At 37.2% G+C, this 19,026-nt stretch overlaps 1 protein-coding gene across 1 annotated transcript; it reads right to left on the bottom strand.

Moving 5' to 3' along the window:
- Positions 1–350: 350 nt before the first annotated feature.
- On the bottom strand, positions 351–19,026 carry GOLGA5 (golgin A5). Its single transcript, XM_074908569.1, has 13 exons — positions 18,855–19,026; positions 17,444–18,059; positions 14,369–14,590; positions 13,386–13,605; positions 12,686–12,809; positions 11,666–11,869; positions 10,328–10,498; positions 9,542–9,670; positions 7,471–7,569; positions 6,077–6,302; positions 4,739–4,844; positions 3,375–3,438; positions 351–1,724 (listed from the first exon to the last, which is right to left on the bottom strand). The coding sequence occupies exons 2-13, from the start codon at positions 18,006–18,008 to the stop codon at positions 1,644–1,646; spliced, it is 2,211 nt and encodes a 736-aa protein (XP_074764670.1). The 5' UTR covers positions 18,009–18,059; positions 18,855–19,026; the 3' UTR covers positions 351–1,643.

The following is a 19,026-nucleotide window of genomic DNA, read 5'->3' as shown; positions in this document are numbered from 1 at the left end:
GCCCAAAACGGGACACAACACTCCAGGTGTGGCCTCACCAGTGCAGAGTACAAGGGCACTGTCACCTCCCTACTTCTGCTGGTCACACTATTTCTAGTACAAGCCAGGATGCCGCTGACTTTCTTGGCCACCTGGGCACACTGCTGGCTCATATTCAGTTGCTTGTCAACCAGAACCCCCAGATCCTTTTCTTCCAGACAGCTCCATCCACTCCTCCCCAGGCCTGTAGCGATGCATGGGGTGGCTGTGGCCCAAGTGCAGGACCTGGAACTTGGCCTTGGCAACAGGAATCAGGCAGAGTGCAGCAAATGTGACAGAGGGCAGGGACACAGCTTACAGTAAATGCTCTCTTTTATTACTTAGTTCAACAAAACATCTCAGTTTTCTCTGCAAGATCTGAACCAGAGCAGCAATACAGTCATTTCTCTACTGTAACATTTCCATATGAGTTAGCATGACAGACTTCATGCGCAGGACCTAGTGCTTAGTGTGTTCAAGTCACATGAAAACTGAACCATATTCTTAAGAGCAGGAGTGACAAATTGCTCATATTCATCTTTTCATTACTCAGCTTTGAGCACCACACAAGAAAACAAGAAATTTCTTAGGGAAAGAAAGTGACCTTGTATTATTAATGTATAGAGAGTTCATAATTACAGAATGCCATGGTCTAACAATAGAACTATTACAGTAGGCTTGGTTTGGTATTATGAGGTTTATCATAAATAATTGATGAGGTTCATTTATTTGTATATTTGATAAGTGTTTGGACATAAGAAATTTTTGATGTTTTGACAGATTTTATATAGAAATAGTTTTAAGTACCCAAAGCTTTAGAAAATAAGTATTTTGCTGAATATAAGATCTGATTAAGACACGTAGCAATGAGAGGTATAAGAAAATGCAGTTAAAATATATAAATTCCAAGTGCAAAAAGAAACATTATTTCTAAAGAGTTTGAACCTTCTTTCTCAAAACCATCTCTCTCTCTCTAATAAAGCTAAAATACCAGCCTTTAAATAGGCACTGCCACTATTCAGCTGGTAGGGAAGATACATGTATTGCACTAGAAGTACAAAGCTAAGAAGAATGCATAATATTTTATTTTTAAACTTATTTACAAAAAGATATTGCACAATCCATTGTCCTTTTTTCAGTTTAACATCTTAAGCAAAAGCCTATTATTTACAAAGTTAAAAACAGAGTGCAAAGACTGAAAGAAAACAGAAAGACTAAAGTTTATTCGAATTGCTAAGTACAGTTTATTACCTGACCATAGCCCACATCCAGTATGATCTAAAATAGTTTGTATCCTATATATCTGTAATTTCAGAAATCCTTGCGCTTCTCTGTAGGTGCAACCCTCATCTTTTACACTAACCACCAGAAGGGTCTACGTAAAATGTAAAGGCTAACCATAGCTTAATAGCTTTATTTCTCCAGGAAAGAGACACTCCTTTAGGTAAATTGAAAAAGTTACGTAGTATTATACATGTATTTGAAAAGTAGTGATAAATCAGGCATGATGGTTTTCATTCTTTCTAAGAACCAGAAGGAAAAGTTTGCTGATATTTCAGGACTGATTATTCTAAAGACACCGCCAGTCCGAATTACATCAGCACAGCATATCGTCCTGTCTCAGTCTATCTGCCACTGGGACTGTCATGATGCATTTCTGGGGTGTAGGTAAGTAGAACAATCATGACCCAGAGATGAAGCAATGCCTAGGAAAAGAAAAGAAAGAATTAACTTATCAGCACTGACAAACATTGTTCACAGCAGCAGTAAATATGAGAGCTCTCAACAAGAGCTAACAAAACCTAGTTTTGTAGAAATATTTTAAATATTTTTCATATTATTCAGATACTCCTAAAAAAAGAATTCTCCTTTGCACAGTGAAATGCTGAGTCAGATTCTGAAGAAGCCATTTGCAGAAAACTCAAGATTTTACACAAACAGCAAAACTAAAGCAGCCTGGTTTCCTACAGATTTATGTCCTCTGGCTTCTCTTTCCCTCCACACCCCAGTAACTCCAGCTGTTTTCTCTGATATCCAGCCCTCAGCCAGCACATTATGTGATCGACCTCAAGTGAGTGGTAAGTCACTACTCTTGTGCCAAGTGGCTGATACCAGACTGTGTAAAACAGCTGAGCTCTGCTTTCCTTGCCACAGGCACTGATTTGAGGTATTTTAATGAATGTTTTAGGAATGTTAATTCTCATTCAAATTTGGCTGAAACTATCTAATTAGAATAGAAGTTGCTGGGTGTACAACAAGGGAGGTAATTGACAGAATACATAAGCCACATTTCCTTAAAACAAAAAATATTTTTTAAAAAATCAAGTTAGAATAGTCATAGTCAAGGTTCAAGCTGAAAAAGGGTATCAGCCACTGAATGCCCAATATACAGCTCCTATGCAACCATCATTAAGTTTCACTTCAGATAGCAGCTTAGATGGTAGAAGTCTTCAGTGTTTTGGTACAAAGCATTTTATTCACATATTGATATGTCTACGTCATGAACATGGAGACAGAGAGAGCTTAGGAATTAAACAGCTATGTTTCTTCCAGTACCTAATAGGCTGGAAGAAGCAATTGCAGGGGGAAACTATCAATTTCTTTATTCACATGTGTCTGTCTGCTGTATATCCTGAAACAGTGACAGCTGTTCTCAGAAACTCTGTTCAGAAGTATCATTATGCCTTCTCAAGCAATTTTTTATTTCAAAGACTCAAAACGGCTCAACTAGTGCAATATTTTCAAGCAGGGTAGACTGCACACCTAGCTTACCGCAGGCCACCTAAACTGATAGACATCTGCCCTCCAGTGGAAAACAGAGGAATTTAATTTTTATCAATTTGAAGTCTAACAATTTCACCTGGTATAGATGAGCAACTCGCTACTATTTGTTTAAGTCCAGCGAGAAAAAACTTCTCTTGCTACTTTTTCAGCTACTAGAGAAGTGTGATTATTAGCCACTGAAGAAAAAGTGAAGTGACAAATATAAAAAAAAGCTGTAACAGATGCCATTTTCCCAAATGCAGTGCATTCAGGTGTAGTGGGTTAACCTTGGCAACAGGTCACTATTATTCTGTATTTTAATAATAATACTCTACTTTTACAATCTTTTAAATGGTTGTTACATAAATGTCTTTAAGACTGCTATACTAAGAATTCCTGGGAAAAACTGAAAACTGCTAAGCAACATGACTCCAAAATACTATTAGGTCTGCTTCACAAATAAACACACTGAGTTGTTAAAGTTAATTGTATAGCCTTTTGGACATCAAACATCCTGCAATTTAAGAAGTATTATATAAACTGATTATAGAAATCTTGCATTAAACTTCTTACTTTAAAGAAACCTTACCCACCATGTAAATGATTACAAAGACTCTTGCTATGGGATAGCGCCTTAGAAAGATTCCCAGCCGAATGCTACACAAGAGAAAAACAATATGCACGTTAGCACTGAGCAGTAATTCTTGTTCCTCTCATTCCAATCAACACAAACTCATAAACATCAGCTGATGTTCTAAATGTGCCTTTGTTTCCGCCTTGAATTTTATTTCATGTACTCAAGATATTAATGGAGTGAGAAAATTCAGAATTTTCAGAACATAAAACATTCTCCTAGGTTTTTCTGTTACATGCTAGGCTCAGTGTTTGTGAAAAAGCGCTAAGGTTCAAGACTTGTATAGGTATTTTAAAACTCACAAATATGCTATATATTTGTCAAATTGTGTTACTTGAGGAGCTGTCATGAACCTTTGAAAAAGATTTAAGCAACTGAAACCTTGTATTTCTTTGAAAGAACTGATACATCACTACCATTCTTATATTTCATTAGATGAAAGAAGACGTGGGTTTTACAAGTTTACTCCGACAGTGCTACAGGGCATACTGAATTAGGTATGTGCTCAGTAACGTCAGTTAAAGAAACCCATGCATGTACTAAAGTGAGTATGATACTGCCAAATGAAGTTTAGTATTAAAACATCACATATAATAGGTCCCAATCATGGAAATTCTGATATTCTTCACAATAAGATTAAAGCACCATGGAAGCAGAAAAGACTTTCTATCAAGGTATCTTACTTTCAAAGGATTAAAAAGTATTACCTAATTTTGTTTTCTACTGGTATTGGATTCAAGTTTTGGAGCAGAGCTTTGTTATGAATATTGATGATTAACCTAACTGCTCAGAAAAAGGGATCAAAGCAAGTCTTTTGCTGGACTCAGAATGATTTTTGTGTACTAATTCCCTGAACAGATTATCTTTCAAGATAAACAGCTGCACTGGGCAGAACCCAGAACCCAGGTATCCTGTTCATCAGGATACCTGAACAGGAGTAAAAGAATACATATGATACTCTCCCACTACTACACTCCTACAGTGTTTATCACAGACACAGTCAAAACCTCTGAAAGTGGAAAAGGCAGATGGTAATGAAAAAGGTTAGGGGTTTTTGTACATAATTTAGTGATTCTCTTTGTATCAACACCTACAAGAGCATTGTTTAAATCATTGACTATGATCTGCAAAAGCCCAAGGATATTAATAACCTAGGAAAGCACAAGTGAACTAGGCCAGTATTTAGTAATTTATACCATATTTTAGCTTCTTTATTTTTTACTTTTACCTTCATAAAAGCAGTTCAAAACAGAAGGTGTGCCAACTGAAAACTGAAAAAGAATTCCAGCAATTATAAAATGTATTCCCTTAGGACACTCTTACCTAAACTGATCTATACTACTGGCAGCTTTGCGAACTCTTCCATACATTCCTGCCACATTAGTATCCATGTCACTAAATAGGACAGGAACGTTACGCATACGAGCACCTATTTGCAGGGAAAAAAGCAAAAAATCTCATTAGTTTAAAACCAGCTAAGTTGTTATGTAAAACAGATCAACAGTGTATAACAAAGATACGTAAGAACAATATAAAAATAGTGATTAATCGGATTTATTAGTAACGTTTTGCTGGGAGCAGAAGGGTGCATTTCAGGGCAGGATTCTTGACAAACTTACAATCAATTAAAATTCTTCAATTTAGTATATTTTTAAGACTGATGTTAGTTTACTAGACGGACATCTTGATATTCAACTCTCATGTAATAATAATTCTATAACTAGGTGTATAAAATGATGGGCTTGATACTGTCACACTTTCTCCAATTGCTTTTATTTCTCATACAGTAAAGCTTTGATAGCACGTCTGATATTAACTGCTTTGTTCCAAAAATTTCTACCGTATTTACATTTTCAGTATGTATCAACTTTATTAAAAAATATTCTCAGATAATATTACCTTTGTGCAACTTAAGTTTACTGATGTTACTTAAAAACAAGCCAAAAGAAAACGTGTTTCAAATCTGTTAGTACTCCTGCCATGTTTTTTCAGAAGTCTTCCATAAGCAGAGAAACAAAAGACTGGATTGTCAATTTACTCCCCTTCGTAATTGTCCATTGCTTGTGAAGTTACTTCCCATATATACAAAATTTTGACTTTGAAAAGTAATCTCAAAACCATGGATCAACTGCTGGTGTTTTCTAGAGAAAAAAATACTCGCTACGCAGTACAGACAATTCAAGCTCAGCAGAACCACCATATTTTAAGCTGCTTTTCAAGAAAAAGAGAAAGCAAGGAGGAAACTGATTTCAACCAGAATTCTGATCAATTCTCAAAAGTAAGTATCCCATTCTTGCTCACCTCCTAAACCCTTTTTACAAGAGAAGACTTATATCTTGCTTCTGACATTGTTTAAACCCCAAGACAGATTTAATTGCACCTGTGACACGTGAATGATTGTTTCAATAGCATCTTAGTATTGGGAATTAAAGATGAAATTGGCTTTATTAAGTTTAAAGTAATTTACACACAAAAAGGAGCTTCTACTTAACTATTTTTTACGATAATAGCTGTTGCTGACAAGGTCTCTGGCATAAGCTGCATATTTTCAGCATTTTTTTTTTCCTTATAGACTCAGACTTCCAGGGAAAGGCATTAGGAAATATAAAAGTCTGAACTGCAGAAAGGACAGAGTTATAAGAATTATATTCCCTTATTTACCTTCAGCACTGTCAATGCCTGCCATATTAATGGAAGGTCCATTAGCACTAGTGCCTTGAACAGCCTTCAGCTGTTGCTCAAGTCGTTCCAGTTGATAGACAAGTGAGTTTTTCTCTGTGCTCAGGCTCTCTAACATGGTTTGCTTCTGAATTAGTGTTTCTGTCAGCTGATGAAGACGATTTTCTAATTCTGTCTGACTGCTACTACTTAGAGCCTTGTTTGTGAGCTAAAAAAACAAAGCAAAGAAAAAAATATCAGAATAAATTCAAAGTCTGACCAACCAACATATTACAAAACTCAAAAAAACCTAAGCCCTCCAAAAACCAAGTTACCCCACTGTAGAATTTTCACAGGATAATACTATAAAAATGAGCACAATAAAGAAGAAACTAATTTCAACAGTTGCTAAAATGAGATTTTACATGACACAAGAAACTATGTAAAAATGTATTTCTATGTTTTCTACCTCCAGTCATATGAATCTTTCTGTATAATCATAAGTTTGATCACAAAAGTCAATGCTATGCTTCACAGTGAGTTTAAATGGTAGGCATGACAATAGCAAGATAATCCAGTCTGGCTATCATACTTGCAACTTCACAAAACAAGTGCGTATGTAAAATGTTTTCAAGCGAGGAAGGAAAAACCCAGTACAAACTGGGAGAACCTGATGTCATTCTACAGGAAAGCTTGAATGAAAACGGTGAAAATGCAGGATACGTTGCAGAAGAATTGAGGAGCACTGAGGCAGAAAACATGATTGTACTAGCAAATAGAAACTGCAAGGACAGCAAATAAAGACATGGATAATGTAATTCAATTTGCAGAAAATATTTAAAGCAAATGGGAATCTCCAGATTAGCCATATGTGCAATAGCTCGTCTATTCACCAGAGTCTTGGACCTCAGCCACTTGACGCATCATATACCACAAAGATATAGCTTTTAATGATGAAAAACCAGAATCATCAGGAACCAGAGGCAGTGAGATACCAAAAAAATGAAATAGATGCATGCACCAGGGCAGATGCAGGTGGTCCTGAGGCCAGCATTACCAGAAGAATCATCTGACAACAGGCTCAATAAATTTGTATCACAACACAACACATTCCAAATCTTCTGACACTAACTGTACAGCTGACCACAACTGACTCTAGACTATCAATTTTTCTACATATAGACTACTTCTCATTATGCTAAGATAATTTACAGAAAATGAGGCCTATGCCTTCATACTGCCCAAGGACACTGTGGGGGCTGACAAGTATCAGAAGGTTCCAAAAGGGATTAGACTAATTCAAGGAAAATAGGTCCATAAACACAGATATACAATAGCTCTCATCACTTTTTTTTCATAACTGAAGTTGATAAAATTATTTTCTACACACACAGTACCTGATTTCTGAGCTTCTGAATTTCTTCCTCTCTGTCTTTTACTCTGCTTTGCAAAGTATTCTTTGTTCGATACAATTCTTCTTCAGTATAATGGAGTTCCTAAAAAAATTATCACAATCACAAAAGATTTTATACATGTATGTATTGTGAGAGACATTTTCTTATCTAGTATTTCAGAGTAGAACACAAGAAGGCAATATGCTGCAATCAAATATAAACTGAAATTTAATCTTAGTTAAGTGTTTGGCTAGGATGGGAAGAAAAAAAAAAATAGAGATGAGTATGAAGACACAACCTACAAGACTTACCAAATTCTTTTGTGGAGACTGACCTAATATAAATATTAATCCAAACTAGTTTACCAAGAGTCACACAATTTCATTGGGACCATGATTTATTTCTCTTATACTTTCACTTTTTATTATATTGCTATCTTGAAACAATTTCAATAATACAGCCTAAACAATTAGGCAATAGCTGGGGGGGGGGGGGGGGGGGGGGGGGGGAGGAATATGTATTCCTAAAATAAACCCATCAATCCAATATACCATTTTTTAAAAACTCTTTAAAATCGTTTGGCATATCTATCTATAATTATGTATGACACAGCTTTTCTTTTAAAGTTTAGGATAGATTAACACAACAGATGTGAAAAGGGAAGGAATATTAGTATGGGATAACTTACAGAACAGTAAATCTAACCATAAGTTTTGTTATTCCCATGATTTAGTGGCTATTTTAATTCTGACTTAAAAGACCTGGTTTAATTTAAAAGATAAGCATGACAGGTCTTCAAATCACTGTATCACTTCAGCTGTCAGTTGTTACAGAAAACAGATACCCTATTCTCCCTTCAAACCATCAGATGTACAAGAAATAACACATCTACTTATTTTCTACCTTCAGGCTCAGAGAGCTTATGGCAATATTTAAAGGAATTCCCAGACAGAACAGACTGTAATTGTGTTAAATATCAATGTACACAATTACTTTAAAAGCACAAGTAAGTGTGCACCAACAAAAGGAATACTTTAGTTTCTGTAATAACGGATGCCTTTTTTTTAATTCACGTCAATTTTTCTATATGTAGTATTGACTTACAATACACTCCTCAGAAGGGCAGAAGTAACAAAATACAATCTACCATCTGCTTTGATACAATAAACATCAGCTATCCATCAAAACCAGACCTTGACTTCTGCCTTTTAATTACTTCAAGCTGCTAGCATCTCATTAAAATGTAATTTTTGGAAGGACAGATAATCCTATAAGATAAATTGTTCTTAGTAGATACAGTGTACTCTCCTGCTTTCCTCAGTATTAATTCTCTTCACATGAGCTTTTTCTTACAGAGAAATTTTTTAATAGGGTGCAAAGCATTTGTCTGATTCCGACTGAAGAGTAAGTTTGTTCACATGAAATATGCGTTTGTCTTTTTTTCCCTCTTTTTAGCACGAAACTGCTGAAATCAAGGGGGACTTTACTAAAAAAGATGATACAATCTGACAAAATTCATTAATATAATTTTATAAGCAATTTGTCTTATAGACCAGATTGGAGGTAATATTTAGATTCAGAACTGAGTAACAAGTGGATTAAAAAAAAAAAATCTATGAATTGGTACTACAATAACATTGTTTTACGAGCTAAATTGTATGTAGTAATTGAGCACAAGAACCTCCACAGTAAGCATTTTTAGTTATTGAATTTCCTGATATAAATAATGGTTACAAATGTTACTATATCCTTATTGTTTGCTTGTTCCCCTGCTGAATAAAATTTAAAATCATGAACAATTTTGTGCACTCCCTAGGGTCAATGTTTATTTTTTAACACATCAGTGAGATCTCTGTTTATCAGGAGTACCCAGAAGGCCCTGTCCATTACTTAGTACTGGTTGTACTTTGTTTGGCCTAGTGACATTCATTAAGCTCTTGGGGATTGCTTTGGAATACTACACAAAATATAACATAAATACTGTGTAAACTACTCTCTTATTAAGCCAAATGCTTTACTAATGACACCACATGAGGCCTAAAATAAGATCAAACAGCTTTCAAGAACTCCTTACCTGTTTTTGCCGTTCTAGTTCAGCTTCTGCTTCTTGCTTGGCCATTTTATGTGCTGCTATCTGCTCTTGCAGGTCTTGAAGCTGCTCTCTCGCTGACTCAGCTTCACTTACTTGCTGAGTCTCCATATCCTGAAATGAAAAGAAATGTTACCATTTCACAAACATTCAAACAACACTGCAACCTGTCATAGTTAACAGCAAAAAACAGTTGTATCAGCCATATGGCTTCAAAGGAAAATGAAGTTAATTGTGTATTTAATAAATGACATTTGGTCATCTTATGCAAAATGTTTTACTAACATAGTAATAAAATAAAAGCATTTTGTGAATGTGAAAAGCCTCCACTTTTCCCTTTCTACAGTCTACAGGCTAAAACTGTGTAAACCAGGTTTGCTTGGGTTGAGCCAATTATGCCAGCAGACAATTTGGATTAGTTGCTTCAGGGATTAGCAGCCCTTGCAGAAAAGGATATAGGTGATCTTTACAGAAATCACCACACTTGTTTGGAAAGAAATACTTCCCTCTAAAAGTGCACACAGTAGTGAGAAGAATGGCGGGAGTACCATAGAAGCAGTACTATAGTATTTCTCCCACCATTGCTGAAGTGGTGAGAGAGAAAATAGAAAGAAATTGGATATCAATAAGCACTTGTCTCACCTCAAGCGGAAGTTGGCTTCTTTTAATAGTAGGTCAAATAAACACTAGAAGCAACAATCCTAAATATACAAGAAAACAGTCCTTTGTGCATGGTTAACTACAAATACATGTGTACATAATCACAGCTACCTGTAGCTCTGTTCTCATCTGTTGTATCTGCCCCATTAGTTTTTGTATTTCTTCTCTCTGAGTGTCTCGCTCATGTCTCAACTCTTCTAGTTCCATCGTGCTTGCAGTATTGCTGTCCAGGCCTTCAATACCAGAGCCTTCTTTTAAGCTGTTTATCAACTTTTCTTTAGACTGAAATAATAAATCAATGTATTATTTATATCAGTATTTATGCTCAACTAGAATATGCCAGAATGACTCTGCTCTAAAATTCAAGTGTAGACATATAGTAAAAGACCTGCTTTATTTGTTCTTTTAGCCAAGTTAATAATGACCCTACATATTTTGAAATGAAAGTGATTCCCTGCTGATATTTTCTCTGACTTCCGTATGCCATGATACTGGATTTATTGGAAGCCTGTTACCTGAGGAAGAGTCCAGCTTTTCTCTTTAAAAGTGCCTGGAATGCTAAACATGTCACAGATCATAATTTTGGCTTTCCAGCTATCATAAGAGGTAAGACAGTAACAAACACTAAAGACAAAACTGACCCCCTTCCAGTCCACCCTTTCTCCTGACAACAAAGCCAAATAAGAACCAAATACAGCAATAACTCTTCCGGGAAAGAGGGTGAACCATTTTATTCAGAGTCAACCTAACGTTGGTTCGAGATTGACTTCTGATCTCATGCTTTTCATGTTTATCGCAATGATTTAAAACCTGTCCTTGGATATCAGATTAAATTAATTGTTCTAAACAGAGATCTTTATCTTCAATATTTTGCTAACTTTTATAAACAAGACTCAAACTGACCATATTTGGACTTGGTATCTTTGGCAATTTAAGTAGTATAAAACTCCGCACAAAATACCTGATTTTCCCATTGTTTATATAATGTTGATCACATGCAACCTTTCAGAATACATAAAAATATTTTCTTTGGTTTCCACATAAGTATCCAGTATGCTTCAGCCTCAAGCAGAATAGAACAATATTCCTGACTCAAGAGTACTGGGTGTGGAACAAATTGTAGGTTACATCTATTTATCTATCTGCCTAGGATTGGATTCTTGGATGTGGAACACACTGACAAACGTTGCACAGTAAGTGCAATGGTTCACTCTGATTTTTCTTTAAGTTCAGGACCCGAACTCTCATTTCAATTACCTAACTCAACCTGTAAACTTAAATCTACAAAATGCAGACTGGTAGCTGTTCTGTATAGGTATCATTATAGATATGCCCCAAAAGATATTAAAGGTCACATGAAAAGAACCACAGAGTAGATTATTTGAAGCATAACACCTTGAAAAAGTTAAGTGTACAAAGCAAACTGGACTTCTTTACAGATATGCTTACTTGGAGTATACGCGTAGCTTTCTGTTTATAGTCTGACAGTTCCTGCTTTGCAGATTCTAGGTGGTTTTTAGTTACTTTGACTTGCTGCTGAAGCTCATCAGCTCGCCTCTTTTCATCTAAGTACTTTCTTTCTGCTACAGTTATCCCTTCTGCCAAGCTCTGGCGTTCTGCTTCCATTTTACTCAGACGAGCAGCAAACTCATTCTATAAGCAATAAAGAAACAATACTTTGTGTGTAAACACAGTTTCAACTTTAACCTAGAAAGTTAAAAAGAAAGTTTAAAATCGACTGCACACACAACACCTCATATCTATCACCTCCAACTTAAAGATGCATTAGTGCTACGTGGAAAGAAATACTGCTTGCTTAAGCAAGTTCTAAATAGTATCAGTAAAAATACGCATTTCTTTCCCTCACCAGAAATAGTGAGGGAATAGCAATCTTCCCATTCTTCGTGTTTATTTGGTAAACCAAAGGCAAGCTTTCCCTTCAAAAAATATTATCAAATGTAGTCTGCCGTATTTTGACATACTTTAAAAAACGCAGATGCTGATAGAGATTTTCAAAGATGCTTTTACATGTAACAAAGGCCAAGTTAAGTGTGGAAAGCAGGCTTTAGCAATGATGTACTCACATCTTTACCACAGAATTGATCACCCAGCTTAATATGTTTAAGATTACATATTAAAATTGTGTAACAATTTGTTGTGTAAGAACATAGCATGGAAAATTAAATTGGTTACTGATTTAGTTTTAAAACATATTTTAACATTCAAGTTAACATGAAAAAAACAGTAAAAAGTGTCAGCATTAATCCTCAAAATTTTAAATCACAAAGCTTTCAAAATAACATGTAAGAAGTAAACTTGCATCATAAGGATAGTTGGTGCAGCAGACAGCATATCCTTCCAAGTACTGAACAGGAAACTGAAGTCAAGGGGAAGACAAAGCAGTTGGAACCTCACAGATCTGATCTCAAAAGCAGTGTCTGAAACTCTTGCTTACTCTTCATGTCTCACCTGCATTTGTTTGTAACCTTCTTGCTCTCGCTTGAGCGCAGAATCTGCATCACGCAGCCTCTCCTGAAGAGTTTGAAGGGCTTGATTTTGCAAACTGCTCCCTTCACTGTGGTCTTGTATTATCCTGAAAGAGCGATATACGTATTAGTTGACAAAGAAGAAATTTAGTGTGATTTTCAGGTAGAAATATGAGTACCTGGTTTTCAGAACAGCTTTGAAAATTTACCCAGTAAATTATCGAATATGGCTGGCTACATGTGTGAGGCCTGGAGTTAATGACTCATGCATCTCTTCCCTGATCTATATTCTGCAGTATCCAATCACCGATTCATATCCCAGCACTGAGGTAAGTCAAAATATTCATATTTGTGGATAAGCAAATGTATTTTTCAAGACAAAACCATTTTTCTTGAGATCTTCAGCTTCAGGCCTCTGACACAAACATAAATACTTTGTACAAAATTAATTTCAATAATCAGGTGACAATTGCTCCTATTTAATACTCATTTGCCCTGTTCCCACTGCCAGCTATGATATAGTGGGCTCAGAGCAAACTTTAATCCCCATATTTCAAATCTTGATACAATCTCTTTCCTCATTAGTTTATTCATTTTTGTTCTTAAAGAGACCAAATTATCTACCTTGAATTTTCAAACCTATTACTATTTGCAGAATTATGAAGTATGAAATTACGAAGTACCGTGATTTTTCACTCTGCAACGCTTCCAAAGCTTCTGTCCGAGCACTTAAGAGTTGATCAGCTTCTTGCAATCGTACTTTCAGCACAGCTAGCTGTGAATCCTTGGCACCAACAGCTTCTGTCAGATCATCAACTCGAGCTCGAAGTTCCCTAACCATCCTGTCACTCTTTGAATGGTCAACATTCCACTTCTCGACCCGTTCACGGGATTTGTTCAATTCTACAAAATAAGAATTTTCTTTAAGGTTTATAAAAGTAGGTATTGCAAGGTCTTGTAAATAGTCAGGATGCACACATCACATTTCTTAAAGAAAGAATTTAAATACAACCAAGTTGAAACAACACTGAAACTTTATGAGCTACCAAGTGACAAATGCCAGACTGTCGGTCAAGACAACAAGAAGTAATCTCAAAAGAGGCATTTCATTCTGTGTCACACTGCAGTTGGCAAATTTTACCTGCCCCACCCCTTGCAATGGCCTACTGTTGAATAGCCCTGTGAGAGTAAGCCTTTGGAAACCTCTGCGTAAAGCACCTAATTCAACTCAACGTGACAATAAGCTCAACCTAAAAAACAGTAGAAAAATACTAGTGTTGGAATAATGCCTGAAGTTCTGAAGTATTGAAAGTAATCTACACATTTAAAAATTAAATGTTTTGCAATAGCCTCTAAAAAGCAGGAAAAATACTTTAATACCGTTAACATTTGCTAAAAACATTTTAATAAGATGTAATTTTCAGTACTAACTTGATTGTGTCATTTTAATCAGTATTTGTGTTATCTTTGTAGTTGAACAAGCCTTTTAGTTTCTCACAGCTCATTATTCTGAAACCAAGAATCATTTTGCTTGGCAAGTCATACATGCAAATTTAACTAGAAAAATTTTATTATAAATACAAAACACTAACGTAGAAATAGAGTTGTTTTCTAGTTCACTAGCATTTCAGTAATATGTTACAGTTTAGTTTCCAAACCACAGTACCTTCTTGGGTTTCTTTGGACCTCTGAATTAATGAAGCCATTTCCTGATTTAAAGACTGAACTTCATTCCGCAGCAGCTGATTCTCCAGGCGAAGGTTAGATAGCTCATGTGATTTGAGATCATCATTAGCTGAAACGCTAGGATTAGTTACTGTACTTAGTGATGCATCCTTCACACCACCTCCTTGTGCTCCTAGTCCAGAGTCTGAACTGTCTGGAGTTTCTGTACAGAGAGATGCAAGTTAGAACTAGCATATGTATTTGTAAGTTGCCTTGATATAAACTGTAATTCCATGTTCTGCATCAGTGGTTAATTGTATAACCCCAAAACATCAAAATAGCTTATACTGAAACGAAATATGGAGATGATTGTCCCAAGGGACTTGCACAAAAATAGATCTCTTATACAGTATACATGCATCATGCAGCATTTTTGTTAATGCTGCAAGACAAGACTTGGAAGTTACAAAATTTCTTATTAATGTCAAATTTAGGATTTCAAACCAGTAATACTTTTTTATGACTATGCTGCCCAGAGATGTCTTCAGAACCTGAGAGAGTAACAGAAGAGATTAAATATATATAGCAACTACCTAGGGGAATATATACTGCAAGTTCATTCTGGTTTTCCCTTGAGATTTTTGATTTTAAGGATGTAAATTTTATTTTTAAAAAATTCTGTTAGATTACTATAAACATTTTGATATCAAACCTAAATATGTAACTTAGCCACATAGCTACATATTTTAGTTATCTTTATGTAAAAAAGCATTTTAAGAATAATTTCAGTCAAAACATCACCTTACTGATAATTCTGCATTAATAATTTAAAATATCTTTTTCAAAAGCACTTTTAATAGGAGAAATCAAGTTGCAGTGATTTGAAGCAGAAGCATGATCTTTCCTTTCTCTAACGGAAAAATATAAGGTAGATATACTCTGTCAAACCGTCAAAAGCTTTCTGCCAATAAAAACTGTAATTCTCTTGATTATGGAAACCAAAATACAGATTTTTACTTTTTTTTTTTTTTTTTTTTTAATAGAACCTCAGTGAGAACAGCAAGGGAGCTCCTGGCAGTAGTCTGAACAACAGTCCCTTGCAGGGAAGGAGGAACCAACAGCCTTCCCACATCATGCATAAACACACACAGAGGATCCTAGATCAATGCTGTGAAATTGATACATCCTCTCTAACAGTCGTGATTCCAGCATGCAGATAGTTGGAAGCTTTGCAGCAGTGTTAAAGATAAAACAACATAACACACAATGAGCAAACAAACAGGGGATCCAAAAATATTACTTCTGAATTTGGTACGTCCCAGATGAGTAACTGCTGAAAATCCAGGGGGACAGACTGCAACTAATTCCAAGTAAGTCTGCGGTTTAGCTGTCACAATGTTATTTACTTCACCCTGCGATCGCCAGCCAACCTGCTCCTCCTTACTTGTTACCACTGCAACAGCTCCTACCACCCAGAGCTCAGGGAGCTGGGGCAAACTATTAATTATGAACAACACATCGACAAGCAGCAGCAATGACAGCAACCTTTCTTCCATATTTTCTCTAGCCCCTTTCCTATTTAAACAGTTGTAAGAGGTGTCATGTCCTTCCTTTTGATTAATTTACACAACTGCCAGATTATCAGACAATTTATCCTCATTCCTTTGTCTGGAAAACTCAACAGACTAATGAAGCAAGAAATTAGACATTTATAGCCCATATTAGATTATAACCACTGCAATGTACAAAGTGTAACATTAGCTGGTTTTGTCCATAGCTCATTTGTCATAAGCTACTTTGACAGATGCTATACGGAGCATTTAAATGACACAGATATATATCTATACAATCAACTTTGAAACTAGTGTGCTCAAACTCTATGTTGTAACTGTGTGCTTCGTCATTTGGCAGTAATGTAAACTTCTCTCAAAAAATCCTTAGAAGAAAATTCAACAGGCCACACTGAACAAAACAAGTATGTTCCTTAAGCACCAATCTGCAAGGCCTTGTTGATTACAGCCTATTAGCCAGGCTGTAATTTGAATTATTAGTATTTGAATTATTATTATTAAAACTTACTGAAAAGTCACAGACCCAGTAATACAAAAATATTCACATCTTTGGAAGCAATCCCTTTTTATATCTAAAACTTTTCAGCATAGTAAGTAAAACCCTGGCATTTACAATGCTTTACATGCTCAAAGTACTGAACAAATAATAAAGTCTTCCAACTACATTATTAAGGAATGATATCACCATTTGCTTCTATTTTATAGAATTGCAGATATTGCTTCAATTTTACAGAACAGCAAAGTAGCACAGCAACAGCAAGGACTGATATAGATTGGACAGTCTGATAGAGAACACAGGTCCCTGACACTTCCTAGCCACATTCTTCTTTGACCCAACTTTTGAGCATGAGGCTCTTTCAGGCATCTGGATTTAGACTGCAGTAATGAACTATTTCTGGCAAACCCAAAGGCTTTATCTATGAATCTCTCTCATGCCTGTAGCTCCACAGCAGCCTATCCACATCCAACTTCCCACTCCGCAGGACAAGCAAGTTTGACAGCTTATCTAGCTTTCACGGTGGAACAGAGAAAACCTCCCATCACCTCACATGCACTCACTGCATCACCTTGCATCACCTCACTGTGCAGTAGGCAACAGCCAACACCATCTACCAGCCAGTGAAAGTCACTCTCTTATGTGGCAACAACAGGTAAAGGGCCCTGAGTGACCAAACAAATGCAGCAGTGCCTGTGCTTCTAAGTGGGGATGTACGGGGGCTGATACAAGGTTACATCATAGCTCAGGGAGGTCAAGGCGAGCAGTAGCAAAGAGGCAGATTGAAAACACAATAGATTTAGGTATTAGTTATACAGCTTGTCAAAACAGCATGGAGTCCAAGATTATCCCAGTGTTGAAAAAATGTTAAAGACCCTGCTGTACTCCACACATTTGACATATTACTACCACTAAATGTTTCATGAAGTGACAGTAAATCCATTACCTAGCCTTACCCTAGACATACTTGGGTTTTAAATATCTCTAGGTTCAATACTATTTTAACTACCATTGCCTTGGCTCCTCATGGAATTATCTTCAGTAGTTTTCGCACTCTGTGTACTGGTAGACACAGAACTAATGCTTGAAGTCCGAGAGTGATTTTGAAGAACAGGTGCCTTGCTCTTCTCTTTCTTAGAGTCCATCCTTCCATTAGGCTCTTTCTCTGAACTGTTGAGAAAATCAAATAGCAATTCATCATCAGGTTCTGACTTTTTTCTTCTCACGAAATGTGAGGCAGCTCTGGATGTGGAAACACTTTCTACTGCAGAAGCAACCTCCGAAGATGTCCTACGTGCTGGTTTAACATTTGCTGTTCCTGCTAGGATTGTGGCCTTCTGATGTTTAATATTATCAGCTGCTGAGGAGATGTAGGCTGCTTTGGATGATGTCTGGTATTTCAGTTCTCCAGTATGCTGGTGCAATTCAGAATATTCATTGGCAGAGTCCAAATTCTTATTATCATAAACTGCACTGCTTGCTGTGTCTTTTTTGCTCAGAGCCGATGCTGCTCCTTGATCAACTCTGTTGAGCAGATCCTCTGCCTTTCCAGCGAGATCAGCAAGCCAAGACATGATGGATGTCTGTTGATAAACTCTATAAAATTACAATTTCAGAACCATATGCTGCAAAAGACATAAAATGATTACAAATCAGACTAGTGTTGATAAGGCAAGATGCATGGGTTACCTAAACAACTGTCGTGTTAATTATTTAGTGCTGTAATTATCTTAATACTTTTTTCCTACTTGCTTGATATTTTGTTGTTTTGGTAACTGATGGAAGTAAACCAAATTAGTTTAAGGAAAATAGACAAAACCAAGGCTTAGCTATCAGGCCACCAGATCTGTTTCTGGCATTACCATCTGCTACAGAGCATTCTGCCTGCTAGCCAATCTGTAACAGTAATAGAAAATGGAGTCGCACCTGACAACATCAAACTCAGTTGGAGGAGGAAAAGCGTCCAGGTGCTTATTACATGAACAGATCACAAAGCCTTACATGTTTGGCCTGCAGATTCAAATCTGGGCCAGACAGAGGAACTTCTCCCCAGCTTTGCAGCCTACTGTCCCTTCTGTGACACCACCAGCGGAAGCATGCCTTCATTTGCACTAAGGGCCTGCGACACTACGCAGCCGACGTGTGCCCCTATCCCAGCTCCCGGGAAGGGCTCCTTCACCCCCGGACAGGCTTGTGGACGATTCCTCGGCCAAACACACCCTCAGCGGGAAGGGGGAAGCGCAGGGGCTGGCGAGGCCGGGCGGGAGGGATGGAGGGAGATGTTCGGGGTGGCCGCTGCCCCCCACTTCCCTCCCACCCGTAGCAAGGCCTCCTGTCCCCGACCCTCCCCCGGCCCGGCCTCCCGCCCCCACCCAGCGGCCCTCAGGAGCGGCGGAGGCCTCAGCACAGCCCGGCCTCACCTCCTCCCTGCGCGGGAGACCCCCCGGCCCGAGGGGAGTCGTGAGGGGAATAAGGGGGGAAGGGAACGGCGACAGTCACTGCGAGACCCCGGGCCGGGCTCGGCGGCTCAGCCCCATCTTCCGGCAGACGTGGCCGCCTTTCCGGGGCGCGTGGCGCATGCGTAGACGGCGG

The sequence above is a fragment of the Athene noctua genome, chromosome 6 (genome assembly GCF_965140245.1).
Source record: "Athene noctua chromosome 6, bAthNoc1.hap1.1, whole genome shotgun sequence".
In the NCBI taxonomy this organism is placed as follows: domain Eukaryota; kingdom Metazoa; phylum Chordata; class Aves; order Strigiformes; family Strigidae; genus Athene; species Athene noctua.
Note: the sequence above shows the minus strand (reverse complement) of the source record. Positions and strands in the feature narration are given on the sequence as shown.

What these genes read in the sequence shown, in the direction of transcription:
- GOLGA5 (XM_074908569.1), bottom strand. Translation starts at nt 18,008, where the DNA reads ATGTCTTGGCTTGCTGATCTCGCTGGAAAGGCAGAGGATCTGCTCAAC. An exon ending in AAGCTACGCGTATACTCCAA is followed by an intron (nt 10,499 to 11,665) that starts GTAAGCATATCT and finishes TTATTATTTCAG; the next exon opens with TCTAAAGAAAAGTTGATAAA. An exon ending in AACTAGAACGGCAAAAACAG is followed by an intron (nt 7,570 to 9,541) that starts GTAAGGAGTTCT and finishes TAATTTTTTTAG; the next exon opens with GAACTCCATTATACTGAAGA.